Source organism: Nelumbo lutea, chromosome 4 (assembly GCF_056320005.1).
Source record: "Nelumbo lutea isolate HS-2025 chromosome 4, American lotus-T2T, whole genome shotgun sequence".
Lineage (NCBI taxonomy): Eukaryota > Viridiplantae > Streptophyta > Magnoliopsida > Proteales > Nelumbonaceae > Nelumbo > Nelumbo lutea.
This window is the reverse complement of record NC_142687.1, coordinates 60,089,448-60,108,766: the sequence shown is the minus strand read 5'-3', so window position 1 is coordinate 60,108,766 and position 19,319 is coordinate 60,089,448. Positions and strand designations below refer to the sequence as shown.

The 19,319-nt window shown below is 38.0% G+C and overlaps 1 protein-coding gene across 3 annotated transcripts in view; it reads right to left on the bottom strand.

Moving 5' to 3' along the window:
- LOC148860815 (Prolyl oligopeptidase family protein) overlaps positions 1 to 19,319 on the bottom strand; it is a 111,393-nt gene that overhangs the window by 18,139 nt on the left and 73,935 nt on the right. For all 3 annotated transcript variants that reach the window (XR_016113253.1, XM_088986222.1, XM_088986223.1), the window contains 2 exons: positions 6,610 to 6,768; positions 3,209 to 3,574 (listed from right to left, as the gene is read on the bottom strand). Coding sequence is in view for 2 of the 3 variants with exons in the window: in XM_088986222.1 (XP_088842348.1) it covers positions 3,209 to 3,574; positions 6,610 to 6,768 (525 nt within the window). In the remaining variant the exon portion in view is untranslated. The remainder of the gene's footprint in view (positions 1 to 3,208; positions 3,575 to 6,609; positions 6,769 to 19,319) is intronic.

Genomic DNA, 19,319 nt, shown 5'->3' with positions numbered 1-19,319 from the left:
GTCTTTGGGGGGTAGGTAATACATTGATTAGGTCAACGTTGACCAACTTGTCAATGTACTATTTGTCAGTGTTCAAAATTCTAGAACTGATGAGTAGAAGATTGGAAATTTTGATTAGGGAATAGGGATCTTCTATGGGAGCTAGGGGAGAGAAGAGGGACCACGGAGTTAGTTGGAAGATGGGGAGAGAAGAGGGACCATAAGAAGATCTCTGCTATGGTAGTTAGGTGTAGGGAATTTCCAGAAAAGGAATATGGCTCCATTGAGTAAGTAATTATGGAGTCAGACAACAGAAAAGGAAAAATTGTGCGCAAAAGGTGATAATAACCATTCATGGACTTGCGGCTAACGGATGGAATGCTAAACTTTGGGCTAGAGCAAGAGGAGATTCACCATGGAAATCTATCCATGATATTCTATTTGTATTCTAATTGTTTATCAAATGTAACTTGGGCTCTAGAAACCTTGTTAAATTCTGGGAACATGTGTGACTAGGTGACTCACCACTGAGGGAACAATTTCCATATCTTTTTAATTTGTCGACCTTTGGGATAAACCTGTGTCTTCTTTCTTGATGCCATCTAGGAATGACAAGGCAGGGTGGGTCTGGGTTTTGCATGCCCCATCCTCAACCCTGAACTTAAATAAATGCCTTGCCCTATCACTGCCCCAAACCCCAGCAAGGGCAGAAATCCCAACCCCATCTCCATCCCTGTGGGGAATGGGGATCCCCAAATTTGCCCCACCCATCCCTGATCATTCCTACTTGTATTTTTTTTATTTTTTGGAAACCTACCGAAAACTATATTATATCATGTAATATTATATAGCAAAATATAATATATGCAAGATTATAATATAATATAACATATATTAAGATATATTAACAATATTTATATAGTCAGGACAGTTTCAGTATCAAGGCTGGGGTGGGGTGGACAAATACCACCAAATGTACAAAGCTTGTTCAATGGAGGTGTACTAGGGTGGTTGTTTGCTGGGCAGTCTGGGAGGAAAGGAACCAAAGAGTTTTTTTCATATTAGAAGGGTAGAGAAGCACTCATTAAAACAATTACCATCTGAGTGGCCCAATGACCAATATCATTGAGCGGTTTTGAACGTATTCTACCGATGACTTGTTTAGAAAGTGGAAGGAGGTGGCTCACTCCTCTCTAGAGTTCTTTTTTTTTATCAGCAGAATATAATTTTACAATAAGATGGGTGTAGGATCCGCCCCCCCTCTCTCTCTCTCTCTCTCTAAAGTTATCATCAAGCTGACCTGGCCCCAACCTACTTCCAGGTTTATCAAGATGAATTTTGAGGGTAGTAGTGAAGGGAACCCAGGTCCTTCAGGCATAGGTGTTTTACAAAATGAGGAGAGAAGAATTATTGCTCTTTCCTCGGGCCCAATAGGAATGGGTGATTCATTGAGGGCTGAAATAATGGCTGTGATGGAAAGAGTTCAAAAATCTAAGGAGTTGAACATCAGAAGATTGACAATTGAAGGGGATTCAAAGTTTGTAGTGAGCTGGCTGCAAAAGGAGGAGATTGGTTGGTGGAACTATGTTCATGAAAGAAGGAAGTTCAAATGGGTAACACAGCATACAAGTTAAGCTGCAATGGATAAAAAGAAGTGCTAATTCTTTTGCTGATACTTTGGCAAAGCAAGGAAGTGGGAATGGATCAACTTTCCTGGGCTGTGTTATAACTGTGTAATCAGCTGTCATCTCGGAGTGTGTTAAGAGAGTTTACCTCTCTCTGTGGTGTTTCATTGTACCTCTTTGTATATATTAATGAATTTATTCTGTTGTTGATCAAAATAACAATAACAACAATAACAACAACAACATTGGTTCCAAACAACCCCAAATTAACACAGAACTGAAAACACCTAATTTGGCTAATCTGTCAGCAGTTTCATTAGCATTTCTTGGGACTGAGCTGAACAAACAGTTCAGTTGTCTTCCAAAGAATTGATGTCTCTGACAATGAACCTGAAAGCCCAAGGTACTTCCCTTTCCTGATTTTACCCACAAAATGACAACCCAACAGTCTCCTTCAAGCGGTATAGTGCTTAACCTGTTCTCAGCCCTCGATGAATTGCCTGTTCTTACAGGTTCTAAAAAACATAATCTGATGTTACCCACCCATCCCTCACTTTTCCATCAATTCTAGATTCACCCAGGTTTGCTCTTTCTCCCCAAATGCTCCATAGGATAGCATTTCTAATACAATGTCAAACTACCTTCACTCTTTTGGATTTCAAATTGAAAATATACCACCCAAGTAGCTTCAAATAATGATAGAAAATACGTCCACATGTGATGCAAGGGACATGAGAGTAAATGAATCCAAATAGCAGTCCGGTATACAATGTTAGTAGGGTTGTATGGGTTAAAGGTAAAGGGCTTTGAAAGAAAAAGGAAATGAGTCCAAATAGCAATCCGGTATACAATTGCCACTAACTTGTTGTGGAATAACTCAAACTTCTCTATAATTGAAAGACTAATCCAATTTTTATTTTTCAAATCCCCCATCCTCAACCTCCAAAAGTAAAAGAAAAAAATATAGCGAAGATGCCAGCAAGTTGACACTATATAACACAAATTTTGTTCAAACAATTAGTGCATCAATATCAACAACTGTTAGTAGTATCAAGCAGCAAAGAGGTATCACATGATCAATATGGATGATCCACAAGAATGGCCAAGCAAGCAATGGTTTTTAACAAGGCAAGATACATAGCATCATACACCATGCACTAGTTACCAGCAAAAATATTTCCTACGTCATTTGGATATTTTTTATCATGTGGTTCATGGACATTTTCTCTCAACCTTTTAGGGGCCATTTGATAATGGCAGGCATGGCTGAACTGAAAGACTTGTTGTTTTGTCGTTTAGTGGAAAAGTCATTAAAATAGCATGTTGGTTGACTATATACCCCCTAAATTTTTATTCTGGATATTTTGTCCACTAAAATACAAAACAATAACTCATTCAGTTCAGTCACTTTAGTTGTTCTCAAACAGCCCCTTAATGTGATGGAACAGAAGATACAGTCATCTGATCAAACCAGTTTTTGCAATAAGCCTTATACAGAAACTCAATGAATGGTATTCTTTGATCCTTTTCTCTTTGTAACTGCACTTTTAATCCGTTTATTAAATGAACTCAAATCTTCATGATAGATAAAGAAATAAACTGACCTCCCACTCTGAAGTTGTAAGGGGTATAGTCGGATCAAGCATAGTAGTCAAAACATCTACAAATGGAACTCCAGCTACTGCAGCCTTGAACAAATCAGGCCGCATATTCAGAACAGCGCCAATAAGCAACCCTCCCGCACTCCTCCCATTAATGCACAACTTTTCCCTCGAGCAGTATTTCTTCTCAATCAAATATTCAGCACAAGCTATAAAATCTGTAAATGTGTTTTTCTTCTTCAATAGCTTTCCATTTTCATACCACTGTCTCCCCATTTCACCACCACCACGAATGTGAGCTATTGCGAAAATAAAGCCTCTGTCCAGTAAAGAGAGTCTTGATGCCTTGAAACTGGGATCAATGCATATCTATCAACAACAAAGATTCTTTAGCATTAATAGGTACAATAAACTGAAGGATAGAAGAAAATTATAAAGTGCATGGACAAGACGAGAAGACAATTAAATAGTAAAATTAAGGGTAAAAGACTTAAGCATACCCTAAGTTTTCAAAAATTGACTTAAACATACCCTGAGGTTTCTAAATCGACTTAAAAAATACCTTCCCACCTTTATGTTGGATGGATTTCACAAAAAGAGACTTTTACCCTTTCTGAAGCAATGTCATCTTCTACCTAAACCCCGCCTGTACACAAACCACTGGAAAAACAACTCCATGATGTGTCTGACATTGCAATAGCCAGTTCGGTCCAATACTATGGCAAAGGACCTTTCATTAAAATAATAGCCATTAAAACTAAAACTAATTTGAAGGAACCACCTGATAATAACATGTTTGATGTGCACCTTTCGCTTGGAAGATGCCATGGAAGAACTTGGAGAACATGATGGTCATGTGGGTTTATAGTTCTCAGAATATCAACGGGTCCTTCGACCCCGTTGTATAACACATGGAACATTTCTATAGCTGGTTAACTTCCAAAATGCACTGGTAGATGTGGACATGGTTGCAAGTGCTCTTGGGATTTCTCCTATGAGTTGGTTGTTCTGAAGGTTCAAATTCACCAGCATCTTCTATAATGCAATGCTTAAAGTTTTCTGAAGAAATGATTTGTTGATAAATCAAACATATATAGTAATGGGCAGTCCTGGAACTGGTTGAAAATCTCGTCCAATATTTGTTATTGGAGTCCATGAAACTCTTGAAGATTGGGCATCATGAGTATGCTAGAAAGAAAAGCTCCTTATCCAACTTGCTGGCATTTTATCTCTCCTTATTCCCAATTCCAAGCAAAGTGGCCCAAAGAATTAAGAGGCCGCAAAGGGACTTCTTATGGAAAGGCTGGGAGGAGGATAGGAAGAAACTCCACTTGGTGAGTTGGGAGAAGGTGTGCTCTCCGAAAAGTAAAGGAGGTTTGGATATTAGGCAAATGAGAACCTTTAATAAGGCTCTTCTTGGGAAATGGATCTGGAGGTTCGGGTTGGAAAGAAACCACTGGTGGATCAACACTTCTTCTCCCCCATCTTTAGGCTGTTTGGTATGGAGGAAAATAATGGACACTCTTCCCATTCTCAGTAGAGGTTTAAGCCCCAACCTTGGGAAGGGTGATAGGCTGTCCTTCTGGACAGATCCCTGGTGTGGAAACACTCCTCTTTCAGAGTTAATCCCACATCTATTCCAGTTAGCAGACCATCAAGATGCAGTGAGTGCTGATTATTATGAGGTGGTGGGGAACTCAGTAGCCTGGTGTCCTTTTAGAAGGAACTTTCAGAATTGGGAAATTCCTGTCCTGGCTGATCTTAATCTGCTCTCCCTTCAACCCCTAAATCTGTTCAAAGAAGATAGCTGGTCCTGGAATTGGAGTACAGATGGCCTCTTCTCAGTCAAGTCATTTGCTTCTCACATGACAATGAATACTTCTGAAGATTTGCCTGCTTCCAGAATCTGGAATCCAACCTCTCCCTCAAAAATCAATACTCTAGTATGGGCTGCAGTTCTAGACAGGTGTTTAACTAAAGCCCACCTATGTAAGAGAAGGGTTCATATTCAGGATCAGAGGTGTGTGTTATGTGGTCAAGGAGTGGAAGATAGCAGTCATCAGTTTCTGCACTGCTCAATATCTGCTAGGATTTGGAATCACTTTCTTGGTTCGGTGGGTCTTGCCTGGTCAATGCCAGCTTTGGTGAAGGAGGTGATGTGGAGCTGGAGATTACAGGGATTGTCAAAGCTTGCTTCAGTAGTGTAGAGGTCCATTCGGGCTGCAGTTATCAGTACCATTTGGGCAGAAAGGAACAAAAGATTATTTCAGAATATCTATAAGGACCCGGAAGATCTGAAATCTATTTCTTTTGGAAAGCTGATTTCTTGGGTCTCGGCATCGAAGGGAATTCAGGCTGCTCAGCTGGGGGCTAGGCTGAATTCTAGGAGCCTATGGCATCTGTAATTTTGCTATGTTTGGGCTGTTTCCCCTTCTAAGGTGTTTAGTTGGGGGAGGCCTTTGTACTAGTAATTTCTATAAATAAAATTACATTACCTTTTCTCAAAAAAAAAAAAAAAGTTTTATTCAACTACTTAAATGCTTTTTGCAGAATAACAGAGTGAACATACAAAAACCTATTATTAGCCTGAAATTTGAGAAGAGGCCATATAAATACTGTTTTCTTGTAAATTCTTTTTGCATGAAATCAAAGTAAACATATAAAAGCCTATTAGCCTAATATTTGTGTAGTAGATATAAATACAACGCTGTTTTGTTTAAATGTTTTTCACAGCAAAGCAGAGTGAAACATAGAAAAGAGCAAGATTTGTGTAGAAGAAAACACAAAGGATATAATATTTTTGGCCCTTCTAAAAGGGCCAATCAAGTATTTGCTTTTAAAAGGCAATGCCGTTAGGTATTTAGCCAGGGGAGGAATTTCGAAGTATTTTGAGAAAAAACAATGGAAGGGTAAAATAGAGTTTTTAAAATTTTGAAGGGTCACATGATGTGACATGTTAACACTTCTTAACGTTTTACTAACAGAAGGCATATTTAAGTCGATGCAAAACTCGGGGTTACGTTTAAGTCAATCTATGAAAATTCAGGACATGTTAACACTTTTGTCTTTCTCTTTTTAGTGCTCAACAAACTGAACTGACAACAGGAGCATACTGTTAGGGCAGGAAGGTGCTTAAACAGGTATCTAAGCCAATAATCAGGAGCAAGTTGGATTAGTGCGAGTCCTTCCCTAGAGACTCCAAAAATGGAAGAATCAGCTATAGACCACCCTTAAGAGAAAACAGGTGGTAAAGAATATCAATATTGAGAAATCAACTTAAAATAAAAAAGTAAATCTATTTCATTTACAGAAGATTGTCTTCATTTTTGCTATCAGCTAAGGAGTGTTTTTAATAGAAATACATACTTGTTACTGATTAATGAAACCATGAAATTACATGTTACCTCATAAGAGCCATAGCCATAAAGTAATAATGGATCAAATCCATCAAGCTTTACAAGATTCCGGCGGTAAGCTATTGAAATAGGAATTTGAGTGCCATCTAGAGCAGTAGCCCATTTCCTCTCAGTTACATAATTTGATGAATCAAAACCTCCCAATACCTGAGTAAAATGACAGGCATAATCCCAAAAATGTTAGAGTTCATTATAAAACTCCAAACAAGGGATACAATGTGAAAATTAATAAGCAAATAATAAGCTACACTAGTGTTTCAGAACCTGTTTGGGAAGGCTACATCTTTGATTGAACTGCATTGATTGAGCTGTGTTGAAGAAGCTACTGAAATTAGCTTCACCAGAAAGTCAATTTATTAGCTCAATTAAATCTTATTCTGGCTTTCTTGGTTTTTCACCAAACATGACTTCTAGGCTTTCCATGTGGGGCCCAGATTGCAAAGACAGAGGTCGATGCAGGAAGCCTTCCAAAACGGGCACTTAAAACACCATGAGGCATATGCTTTGATCTGAGGTGAGGTTCAAGGAAAACACTTTGAGGCTCAATTTTGGGGCACTATAAAAAAATGCAAGCCACTTTTCTCACAATTTGAACTCATGCATGTGTGCATACATATATGCATATATGTCAATGTTTGTACTGGTTTTTATGCTTCAGCATATTAAGCAAATGTTTCAAGGTAATATATAATAGTTACAGCTTTTTCATAGTTATTAGGTATTTTATAAGAATGCAATGGCTTTCTCTGAAGTTGGTAGTGCAAATCAGATGCCCAATTTGAAGAATTTGCACAGCATGAGGCAGAGGCCAATTCAAAGTTTTACAAGTCCTCAATCCAAGCCACCCAAGTTGCACTCCTGCTACAGCTCTTAATGCTCTTACTCCTTACATGATTATTTACTCATTTATATGCTCTTATGAAAATATAATTTATTGCATATTTCTATACATTCAAATTTCATATTTTTATTAAAATTAGTTATTCATGAAGCTTAAGGCTCAGGCCTTTATGCCTCACAGATCTATAGGTCCTGCCACCTTACCTCACACTTTATGTCTTTAAAAATTGAACTAGACCAATTTCATATGCTACCCAGTTAGGATATTTGTATTTTTGTGGAGATTTGTTGGATTCCACTGTATAGCAGCTACTTGCCCATTGGACAGACAACTATATGCGTTCTTTATAATTTATGCATTACATCATACCAAAATAACTCCAACTAATGTGTCAAAGATGAAATAATTTCATTCAGAACTAGAAAATAGGTTGCAACAGGGTAGACATAAAATTGATGCAATGCAATCAATAAAATTATAACAGTTGTAGATCCCACCTGCAATAAGCTGAAATAAAGAAAAGAAAAAACAGAAGAGAAGAAAAAGATTGAAGAAGATGGGAGAGAGAAAAGTAAAAGAGAAAGAAGATGGAAGAAAGGGAAGGAAGAAGGGGTTCCAACCTCTCTTCAGCCCCCAATAATCTTTTTTATTCTTTTGTTGGAAAAAATAAGAACAATTGCATGAGTTCCCTTAGTAGGGTGTCCATCACTAAAGACAATAGAAAAAAGAAAAAGCCCACTACCTATTAAGACAAGTCATAAACATAACTTGAAGAAAAATAAAGAAACTAAGGCCCATTTGGCCCATTATCTCTACAATAACCTTTTATAAGTCTCAAGGAAGAAGGATAATGATGCATGTTCAATCAGAGGCTGATAAAAAAAACTGGTTACCAATGTTAGGAAAGTCATGTAGAACATAACAAAACAAATAAGGGTCTCTAGAATTAGTTAATCCAAATCTCAAAGTATATATTTAGTTCAAATAGCATTGAATGTGAAATTACAAATATGCAACTCTTGGTTAAGAAATAAAATAAATATACAACACAATACTACTGTCGTACAACAATACTGTGGTGAGAAACTTTGGGGTAGCTTACAATGGTACTTGAGTGAAACACCACAACTGAGGACATTATTGTAATATTCCTATTTTCTATGGTAGGATAGGTTGATTACCATATCCAACATTTTTCCCAAATGAACTTCTCTTGTTCTCCATGTTATCCATATCTTCATCATCTTCTTTCATAGTTTCACTTCAGAAGATAACTTGATATAAGAAGAGAGCTTCAGAGGAAGATTGTAGTTTGCATAACACCATGATGATGTCATCATGGTGTCAAGGTCTAGCCATAGTGGAACAAGGTTCAAATTATCAATACACCCAATATGTGCGAACATGTGCATTAGGTGTTATGCACACAACTTTTTTTAGCTTTTTTTTCAAAATTGGTCAGGGGGTCGGTCTGAGACCTGCCTACCCCCTAAAATTGGTCAAAACCACAAACAAGGATCAAATTTTCAATTTGATACACCATGTATCGAGTGTATCAGAAAGCCCCTGATACACCTTATACATGGCTTTTGGGGTTTTGACCATTTTCATGGGGTTAGGCAGGCCTAAGACCAACCCCTGTTCAATTTTGAAAAGGAGAAGAACTAGAAATAAGTTATGTGAGTTCAAAACACCTAATATGTATGTTTGTGCATATCAGGTGTATTAATACTTTAAACCTTTACCAGAAAAGCCCTATATAAGGTGTATCGGGGGCTTGCCAATACAATATACAATACATCAAATTCAGAGCATAATATATCAAAATTTTGATGTTTGTAGTGGATTGTGATACCCCATGAATCATTGCTCTGTACATTAGCATTGGACCTCACCACAACAAATTGCTTCTTACTTGTCCAAGAAACAAGATCGCCACTGGCAAGGTAATAATAGCCAAATGTAGACAGCTTATTATCAATATAACTTACTCAAATTAGTATCAATGAAGGTTTTAAGTTTCAAATAACCATGACCTAATATACAAGATTCCCCCTTTATTGGAGTAACTTTCACTCTTTCAAGTGAGCAAGAATCAATCCTTTTAAAGTTGCTTCAAGACAGGCCACCCTAGAGGCCCTAGACTGATGCATATATTAGCTCACCACATTGAGTTCATATGATATATCTAGCTCTATGAGACATGAGTATAGTAGAGTCATGTGATCAAAGGCACCAAAGTATGATCCAAGGATAGGTAGAATGGGAGGAAAATGCAGAATAGAGAAGCCTTGGTGCCTTTGATCCACCTTTTCTATGGACAGATCAAAGGCACCAAGGCCAAATGGATATACAATGGCCTTTTATCAGGATTGCTGGGATACTTTTAAATCTAAATCTTTAAACTTCTAATGAGTTCTTTTATAGGGGAATATTAAATCCAAAAATGAATACTACTTTTTTTATATTAATACACAAGAAGCATAGAGCCAATCATCCCAAAGATTTTAGACCAAATACCTTGGTAATCAATTTATATAAAATCATTGCTAAGGTCTTCTCCTTAAGGCTCAAAAAGGTCCTTCCAATCACCACTGCCAACAAAGGAGCTTTCTTGCAATATTGAGAAATTACACATCAAATTCTAGTTGCCAATGAGTGGTGTAGAAGAGTTTAGAAGATCAAGAAGGAAATGATTAATCAGTGAGCTTGATCTTGAGAAAGTATATGATCTAATCGACTAGTCATTTCTATTGGAGGTAAGAACATTCATGGGTTGTGCTTGGACCCTAGGCCTAAAATATAAGCTTAGGTCTAGTTTGTATGGGCCCAGGCTGAGGAATTAGAATATAAGCTTAGGTCTAGTTTGGAGGTAAGAACATTCATGGTCTAATCGACTAGGTGTGTTTGTTGTCCCGAGTCCCATATTGCTTAGGAATTAGAATGAAGGCCTTGCCTTCATCTAAACAAAGCCAAGTTTGGCTTGCCTTTGGGCCTACAACACAAAATAGGGGGTGGGCTTCATTCTAATTCTTAGGCTGGGCATGGCTTGGGTTGTCTATCCTTTTATAGATGAAGGAAGGGCCTTCAATCAAATTCCTAAGCAAAGGCTTGCCTAGGTGTGTTTGTTGTCCCGAGTCCCATATTGCTTAGGAATTAGAATGAAGGCCTTGCCTAATATGAAAATATATATGATATAGATATAACGTCATATATAATATTAAATATAGTACATAATATGATATTTTATAATGTAAAGACAAACTCGTCTGACATAGCAAGAGAATTTATGAAGGGGAAGTTAGACGAATGGGAAAATCAAGTCCATGAAGAAAATGGAGAGAAAATTTTTTGACAAAAAGGGCGTTAGGGAGGAATTATTATGTGGGGTGCACAGTAATGTGACAAACTCAAAGAATACATGCTCCACAAACTTAGGTGTGCAAAAAGGAAAGGGCTTGATTGGAAAAAAGAAATTCAAGTCCTAAAGTTCTAGGGGCTCGAAGAGAAAAGTTGGGAGGGATGAGTGGGTTTGGGTAATTATGAAATTCGGGAAGGAAGGAAAAGTAACGAAAGAAGTAAAAAGAGGGAGGAAGAAAAAAGAGTTTGATTCTTCTGCGCAATTCACAAAACCAGGGGCATTATTAGAGGAGGTATCAGATCGAAGAGAGGTTAAGGAAATCCATGAAATCCCAAAAGAGTTGATCACAAGCTAGTAGAAGCATGTGTTGAACTCGATACTCCTAGTCGAAAGCGTGAAAAATAGAGATGATGATCATCCAAGTGTTGGGTATGCAACAACGATAGAGAAGAAATATCAGATGAACAATTAGAGGTGACAATCCAATACCAAGATTTCCTTGTAATGGTTCAATTAGAGGTAAGTTCTATTGATCTCCCTTCCCCCCTCAACCATATTGCTTCAAGGGAAGATGAAGGTTCGGATGGAAGGAAGAAAGCTCAGGCTAAGTGAAAGACGAGGAAGCTACAGGGGAGATAGAGGATAGTAGGACACAGAATATAAGGTGTATGTATAATAGGAGGATTTTGGGGTTACGCTAGGAGACAAGTGGGGGGTATAAGGAACTATTAGTAAAGGTGGGGATTGAACCTCTAGGGTCAAGAAAGGCGATGGGTGAAAAGGAAGTTGAGGGGAATCCAGAGAAAGGAAGCATTGAGATAATTGAAAAAAGGAAGTTGGAGCTGAGTAAGTAGTTGACAAAGAGGTTATTGTGGGGAAATCTCTTGGGCTATTTTTCTGGGTAGGAGAAGGTTTTGCCAAAATTGCTTTCAAACAATTTGAAAAAAAAAAAAAAAGAAGTGAGAGACAATAAGAGAGAAGAAAGCAAATAAAGAAAAAAGCTGGAACAAATGGGGGGAGGATGACAAAGCCACAGTAGAAGAGTGAATCCAATGTTTTGAGGTGTAGCCAAGTCAAGAGAGATGTGATTTAGATCAATAAAAACTAGAGAAAATATTTCAGATTAAGGTAGAAGAGAAAGAGAAGAAGAAGAAGACAACAAGAGAAAGAAGGAAGAATGGAAAAGAAGGGAGAAAGGAGGAGTTTGATAATCGCCTCTTTCTCCTCTTTAATCTTTTATTAATCTTGCTTAGATTACATAAATTACAAGTCTACCCTTAAGTAGACATCCACCTCATCAACATACTTAGAAAACATAAAAAAGGATTAAAAAGCCCATAAAGAAAGGCCCATTAAGAACTAATAACAAGAAAGAACTAATAAAAAATGTAGTAATGATCTAGGGCGCATAATGTTAGACAGTTTTGTATGCCCGTAGCTTCAATCCATTTTGATGTACTTTTGACATTTACTGTAAATAAATAAAGTACATGTTTGATTCATGTTGTTTGGTATAATTCTATGTAAGGCCCTAAAACTGGACACTTATAGAAACTTGTGTTAGTTTTAAATGTTCACAGCCATTGGATAAGTCTGGGGAGATTTATCCTGCCAAGGCTGATACTGATGTGCCACCAAGTGTTGGGATGGCTTGTTTCGGCCATCAGTGTAAGACCCAAGGCACATGCAGTATGTGATTGCTTGAACCCTTGAACCGGACCAGATTTCCAGTATTGCCCTAGACCTTGGAGACAGATGGGCAAAACTGGAAAGTTACACCTGACCCCTAGACTCGATTATGACACATCACTAGGTGTCGGATCGGGCTGTCTTTGATGTGTCAATCAGTGAGATCCTTAGTGGGGGTCAAAACCTGGACATGTTGGGGCAGTCTAAGAATTCATCTGAGTGAGTGGTCATAGTGACAGGATCAGCCCCTTTGTCGGACAATGGTAATGATCGGGAATGCACTCTCTCTGATGGAAACCAAACTGCCGGCAAATGATTTCAATCGTTGGAATTTTGTTTTGCAAAATTAATATATATACATGTATATGAACTGTTTCAAAAGATTTGCAAAAGTTTTTAATTCCCGAGATCCATGTGAGTAGAGAGTGTGGCACTGTTCCTTGCAGCCGAGGGAGAGGTCTTCTCTTGTCGGGCAGTGCTTGATCATTAAGGGCTGAGAGGTTAAGTGTAAGACCATTTACGATAATACCTGATGGGCTAATCTTGCACCTACCCACAGTCCCTAGGTTTTTTATAAGATGGCTTTGCCCAGGGACCACTTAATGTAAGTGTTGGGCCCATAGGGTCCATGTGATGGGCTCAAGGGGGTCACTGAGTCTTTCAGTGAATTCGGCTGGGCCTTGTAATAAAGGCTGGGCCGAACCCATGTGGTTGGTGTGTAGATCAATGCTTGGGTCCCACGCCATACAAAGAAGCCCAACTGGGCAGCAGATTGGAAACTAGTTAAACACTGAACAGTTAATGGGCCAAAATCCCATTTCGAACTAGGCTGATATGATCACCTATTCATGGGGCAAACCTGAGATTAATGTTAGTAAAAGGATTGGGTCTTTAACCTTATCCACCTTAAGAGACCAAATTCAAATTAGATTTGAATCTGGTAACCTCCTGATAAGGTCAGGAGTCAGCTACCTTAATCTGCAGATAAGATTAAAATTATCCCCTATCCAAATACTGATTGGGATTGGGATAACTCCCAAAAAAAAAAAATTGGGAGGTTTCTTAATCAAGAAGAAAGAGGAGAAAACCCTAACAAAAAATATCAGATTTCGAACTAGGGTTTGTATGCAAGAGATACCTCCTGCGAATTGAGATTTGATCTCTCACAGACTCCAGAGAGAAGAGACACAGTTCAGCCCTCTTCGTCCCTGGATTTCTCCTCCTCCAGCAGCCGCCATTCCCTATTGTAATATTGGATCTTTACAGCATTAGGAAGTCAAGAAATCAGTTCTTGACAACAATTTTGCAAGAAAGACCAAAAAGGTTCGGTGTTCAAGGTTTCTAGAGGATTCTTGCGAAGAATCCAGTGTGTAGGACACACCCTACTGGTTCCGTTCCATCCACAGCTGTTTCATCTTCAGCAGGAGCCGATCTTGGTTTCTTCTTTGGGCGTGAACACCAACTTTGGGAGATATTGTTTCTCCGGATCAGGTATAATCCTTCCTGTTTCCTTTTGGTTCAGATCTGGTTTGATTATGGTTCAAGTAGAATCCTTGAATATTGTATTCTAAATTTAGGGAATATGATTCCCAGTTGGAAGAAGGTAAGAAATTTTTTTGAAATTCGCCCACCCATTCCGCACCCTTCATGGCGTCCATTGGATGGATCCTACCATTCTTTCACATAAAGCCCAGTCTCTCTACACTCCCCCTCAAGCCATGCAAAGATATCAATCATGCCCAGCTTGCTTATATGGTGAACCAGCCTAGTCTCCCGTATAAAGTGTCTGTCAACCTCTATGTACTTAGTTCTGTCATGCTGAATAGGATTATGTGCAATGCTGGTAGCAGCCTAGTTATCACAATATAACATCATTGCCTTCTCATTGTCAATACCCAATTCTTCTAAAAGTGATCTCGACCACAGAAGTTCTGAAACTCCATGTGCCATTGTCCTATACTTTGCTTCAACCAAAGATCTGGCCACTACAGACTGCTTTTTACTCCTCCATGATACAATGTTCCCTGCCACCATAGCATAGTAACCTGAAGTGGACCTCCTATCATCAATACATCTAGCCTAATCAGCATCAGTGTATGCTTCCAGCTTCATGTGTCCATGCTTAGCAAACAAGATACCTTTCCCTAGAGTCCCTTTCAGATAACACAGAACCCTCTCAGCCACTACTAAATGTGTATCTCTAGGAAAATGCATGAACTAACTAATTACACTAACTACATAGGAAATATCTGGTCAAGTCATGTAAAGATATAATACCTTCCCAATCAATCTCTAGAACACTCCCCTATCAGTCAACAATTCACCATCAGTAGACCCAGCAACTTCAAGAACATACTTACGTTGAGATATGAAGATACGATCCTTAGACCTGGCAACTTCAATTCCCAAAAAATATTTGAGTTCACCCAAGTCTTTAATCCCAAACTCACTGCTAAGAAATCTTTTGAGATGAGTGACTTTCCCTCAGGCAAATCCACAATTTCCCTGGTATTGTTCTTATGCAAGGCATCTAATTCAGTCATTATAGCATCCCCCCTTCATTCTAGTTTGGATAAGGCTTCTGGGACAAATCTGGGAATCACATGTGTAGAAATAGAGGCAAGAAAAGAATAGTAGGTAGGGGAAAGGAGGCTATAGGACAGGTGTTTGGAAATGCAACGAGCTGTACACTTCCGTTTACCCTTGCGAAGAGGTAGAAGGGGGCTGACTTGTTACCTCAGTAAAGATGGGAGTTGCAAGAGGCTCATCTGAAGGTGTGGAAACAACTTGTTTATCGTTGAGTCTTTGTCTCTAGTACCACCTGTGAAGAACAGGACGGGAAGAAAATGTTGGAAGATGAGCAGGAAGAGGGGGAGCAAGAACTTGAGAGGAAGACCCAGTGGAAGATTCAATGAGAGGAGACTCAATAGAAGGCTCAATAGGAATCGAATGAGGGATAGATGGTTATATAGCAAACAACTCCTTTGAATGCTCCCCCTTAGGAGAAGTACCAAAGAAAGGAATAGAATCAGCCAATGTGACATCTCTGGAAACAAAGTGAGTGCCATGAACTGGACCAAAACAGCAATTCCCCTTTTGTATGGAGGCATATCCCAAGAAGACACACTTGTGTGCTTCAGGTTCAAACTTATGTCTCTAATGACTGTGAACATGAACATAATAGGTACACCCAAAACTAAAAGGAGTTTTAAAACCCAAAACTCGGGAAGGCACCTGATTTATCAAGTGTGTAGCTCTAAGGACAGCATCCCCCCAAAACTTAACAGGAACATGAGAAGCAAAAAAGAGGCTCCTCGCAACCTCAATCACATCTCGGTTCTTCTTTTCCTCCACTCTATTTTGTTGTGGGGTGTAGGAACAAAATCTCTGATTAAATTTTTATATTATTAGATCGGAATATTTCTATTCGAGTATTAAACTGGGTAAGAATAAGTTCATGAAATTTTGTACAACATTTGACACTTCATCCCGGGATCTCATAAGGTAAATCCAAGTGCAACGAGAAAAATCACCAATGAAATGATAAAACACTTGTAACCCCCCATAGTAGATAAATGATATGGCCCCCACACATCATAGTGCACAATATGGAAAGGAGAATTTGAACTTTTATTAATCACTGAAAAAGATTGTCTACCATGTTTTGTAAGTTCACATAACTCACAATAAAGACTCGATAGGGATACTCCCTTAAACATTTCTGGAAACAAATGACTCAAAGCTGAAAAAGAAAAATGACGTAACATGACTCTATAATCGACTCTAATGAAATAGACTCCAAAGCTACTCCACTAGGTGGTCCAAGACTTCGATCAGAGGTATCTAGTAAATATATTCCTTTCACCTCATGGCCACTCCCAATCCTTCTCTAAGTTTTTAGGTCCTAAAAAACATAATGAGTAGGAAAGAAGGTTACATTGCAATTCATTGGTTTAGTTAATCTACTAATAGATTAAAGATTAGTGTTGAGTTTGGGAACATAAAGGACAAAGGACAAAAAAAGGGAGTCAAAAGCTCGAATATTCCCTTTGCCAGAGACGGGAGCAAGAGACCCATATGCAAGGGAAATCTTCTCTCTACCAAAGAGGAGTTGATATGAACAAAAAAAAGGTTAGATATGCCGATCATATGGTCGGATGCACTAGAATCTATAATCCAAGGAATTCTACGATTACCTAAGCTGTAGCATGATTTGCAGAAGCACGAAAACCTAAATGGGCAAATGTGAATGAAGAGGCATTATCTAAGGAAACTGCAACATTAGTCTCCAGGTGATTAATTAACCTCCCATATCTCTCAAATTTTGCCTTCATTGCTGCAAGCTGCTCCACAGTAGATTTCTCTTTACTTTCTTCATAACCACCTATAGATGTTGTAGCAACATTTGCATTCTTGGGCTTTTCTACACTAACTACCTTTCTTAAAGTTGTTGTCCCGAAACCTATCTAGGAGAATATCTAGATGAAGTTTCCAACAAGTATCCTTAGTATGTTTTGGTTTCTTGCAATATACACATATCACCTCTTTCTTCTCAATTGTCCCATTTGGTTTTATTCCAGCATGTGCAAAATGTTCGAAAGGTGGTGGACCCTGCATCTGTACCTATCGCCTACTCTCTTCACTACTCACCATGGAGTATGCCTAAGCAAGTGTTACTTCATCCTTGGCCAGAATATTTTGTCTTGTAATATCAAACACCCTGTTTCTTTCCACAAATTTCCTAAATGTCTCTACATCCTTAGTGCTATCCCATACAACTACTTCCGTAACATCAATATCCTTCCATGGAGACTACAACATTGAATAGTAAATAGCTACACTCTTCTCCCCCTGTTTTAGATTTTTCACATCATTTTTCAATTTGTAGGCTCTTGCAACATTTAACTTCTAAGAGTATGTTTTTGTAGCAGTCCCAAATTTCCTTGGCTGAAGTCATCCATAGATAATGTTGACTTATGTGGGGCTACATAGAATTTAACAATCATCCAATATCTGTGTAGTTATCCTCAATGTTTTAAAACACAGAGGCGTGATGCGAAGCGTTCCACTACCTAGAGGCGTGAGGTGTAGTTTAGAACACAAGAGGCGTAAGCCTCCCAAACCAAGGTTTAAAATGTCGATGTCAACGGAAATGTCGCTTACTATTATCTTATTCAATAACAAATTAGTAAATGACGATTTACTGATTTATTATGCATTTAGATGTTTTTACAAGGTTATTCGATATTTTCTTTTCTTATTTTAATTTTGATTTACGATAAATTCTAATATATTTATTTCACACTAGTAAATAGAAATACATTTATAATACTAAATTTATAATAAATTATGATTTAGTATAAAATTTAATAAATTTATTCTGATTTTTTATATTAAACTTAAAATATGATTTATTATAAAATTTAATAAACATGTTCTGATTTTAATAAATATTACAAAAATACTAACTAGTTAATATTTTTTTACTTGAAAAATATTTTATGTTTTATATTATAAAGTAATTAATTTATTCTTTTGTTTTTATTTTTTGTTAATTCTTTTTTATAAATATTTTATTTGAAATATCAAATAGAAATTATAATGTAATAATTTATATTAATATATTGTATTATATTAATATAATACTAATATATTATATAATTAATGTACATTAGTCGACATCCTGTCAACATAATAGGAAAAACCGTCTTTTTTTATTTTTTGGACCAATTTGAACCAAAATAATGTAATTTTTATATTACCATGCATTTCCATGTTAATGAGCCTCGACATCGACATATGCTGGGTGACATTAGCGAAATGTCACGACATATGAAACTATGTCCTGAACACAAGGAGATGTAAGCCTCCTTAAGAGGAGAGCGGTTAAGAGGAGAAGGGGGGATCACATTCTTTAATTTTAATAAAAATCTTTTATATTAAGAAGAATGAAGATGCATAACATTAGTTGAAAGGCAAAGCCCTCCAGCCGAAGGGGCAGGGGGCAAACCACTTTCTTTCCCCTTATCTTTTCTTCCCTTCCCTTTCCTTTTCTTTTTTTTTTTTCTTCTTGTTCTTTTTCTTTCCCTTCCCTTTCGTTTCCTTTCCTTTCCTTTTCTTTCTTTTTTCTTTTTTTTTTCTTTTTATATAAGATGTGCATGAGGCGTACACCTCTAGCGTGCCTCATGAAAAAAGTGCATGAGGCGTACGCCTCTTGCACCTTAGGCGCACGACTCAGAGGTGTCAATGCATATGGCAAACGCCTTAGGGCATTTTGGGAGCACCTCACCTAGATCCATTTCTCATATGTAGGATCAGCCTCTTCCGGTTTCTCCTTACTACCCATGAGAAACCCTAGTTTACCTCTACTACATACATGAATTTTTATAGATTGTGCCCAAGATAAATAATTTGTTCCATCAAGTTTGATTGTAGTTACTCTTGTCAAAAAGGAATCTACGGGACTAATCACTGACACTAAGGAATCTCAAGCTTTATAGACCGAAATGAGGTCAGTCCAACACTTAAAATCCCAAAACTGTGGTTTCACTGTACTTCGCCTCCGGTGAGAAAGAGAGAAGTAACCGCTCCAACCAAAGCTTCCTAAAGTTCTTTCAACTGCAACCACCCATTTTTGGAGATCAAAATGAACCCTCCAACCATTGAACGCCACACCCAAACTGTCTCTTCAACCCGTAATTGGAAACTCTCTAGTCAGCTAGGGTTTTGGGCAAAAATCAGCAGCCCCACTTTCTTGGCAGTCTACAACCATTCTGACTCTCCAAATCCTCTACCAACTAGGCATAC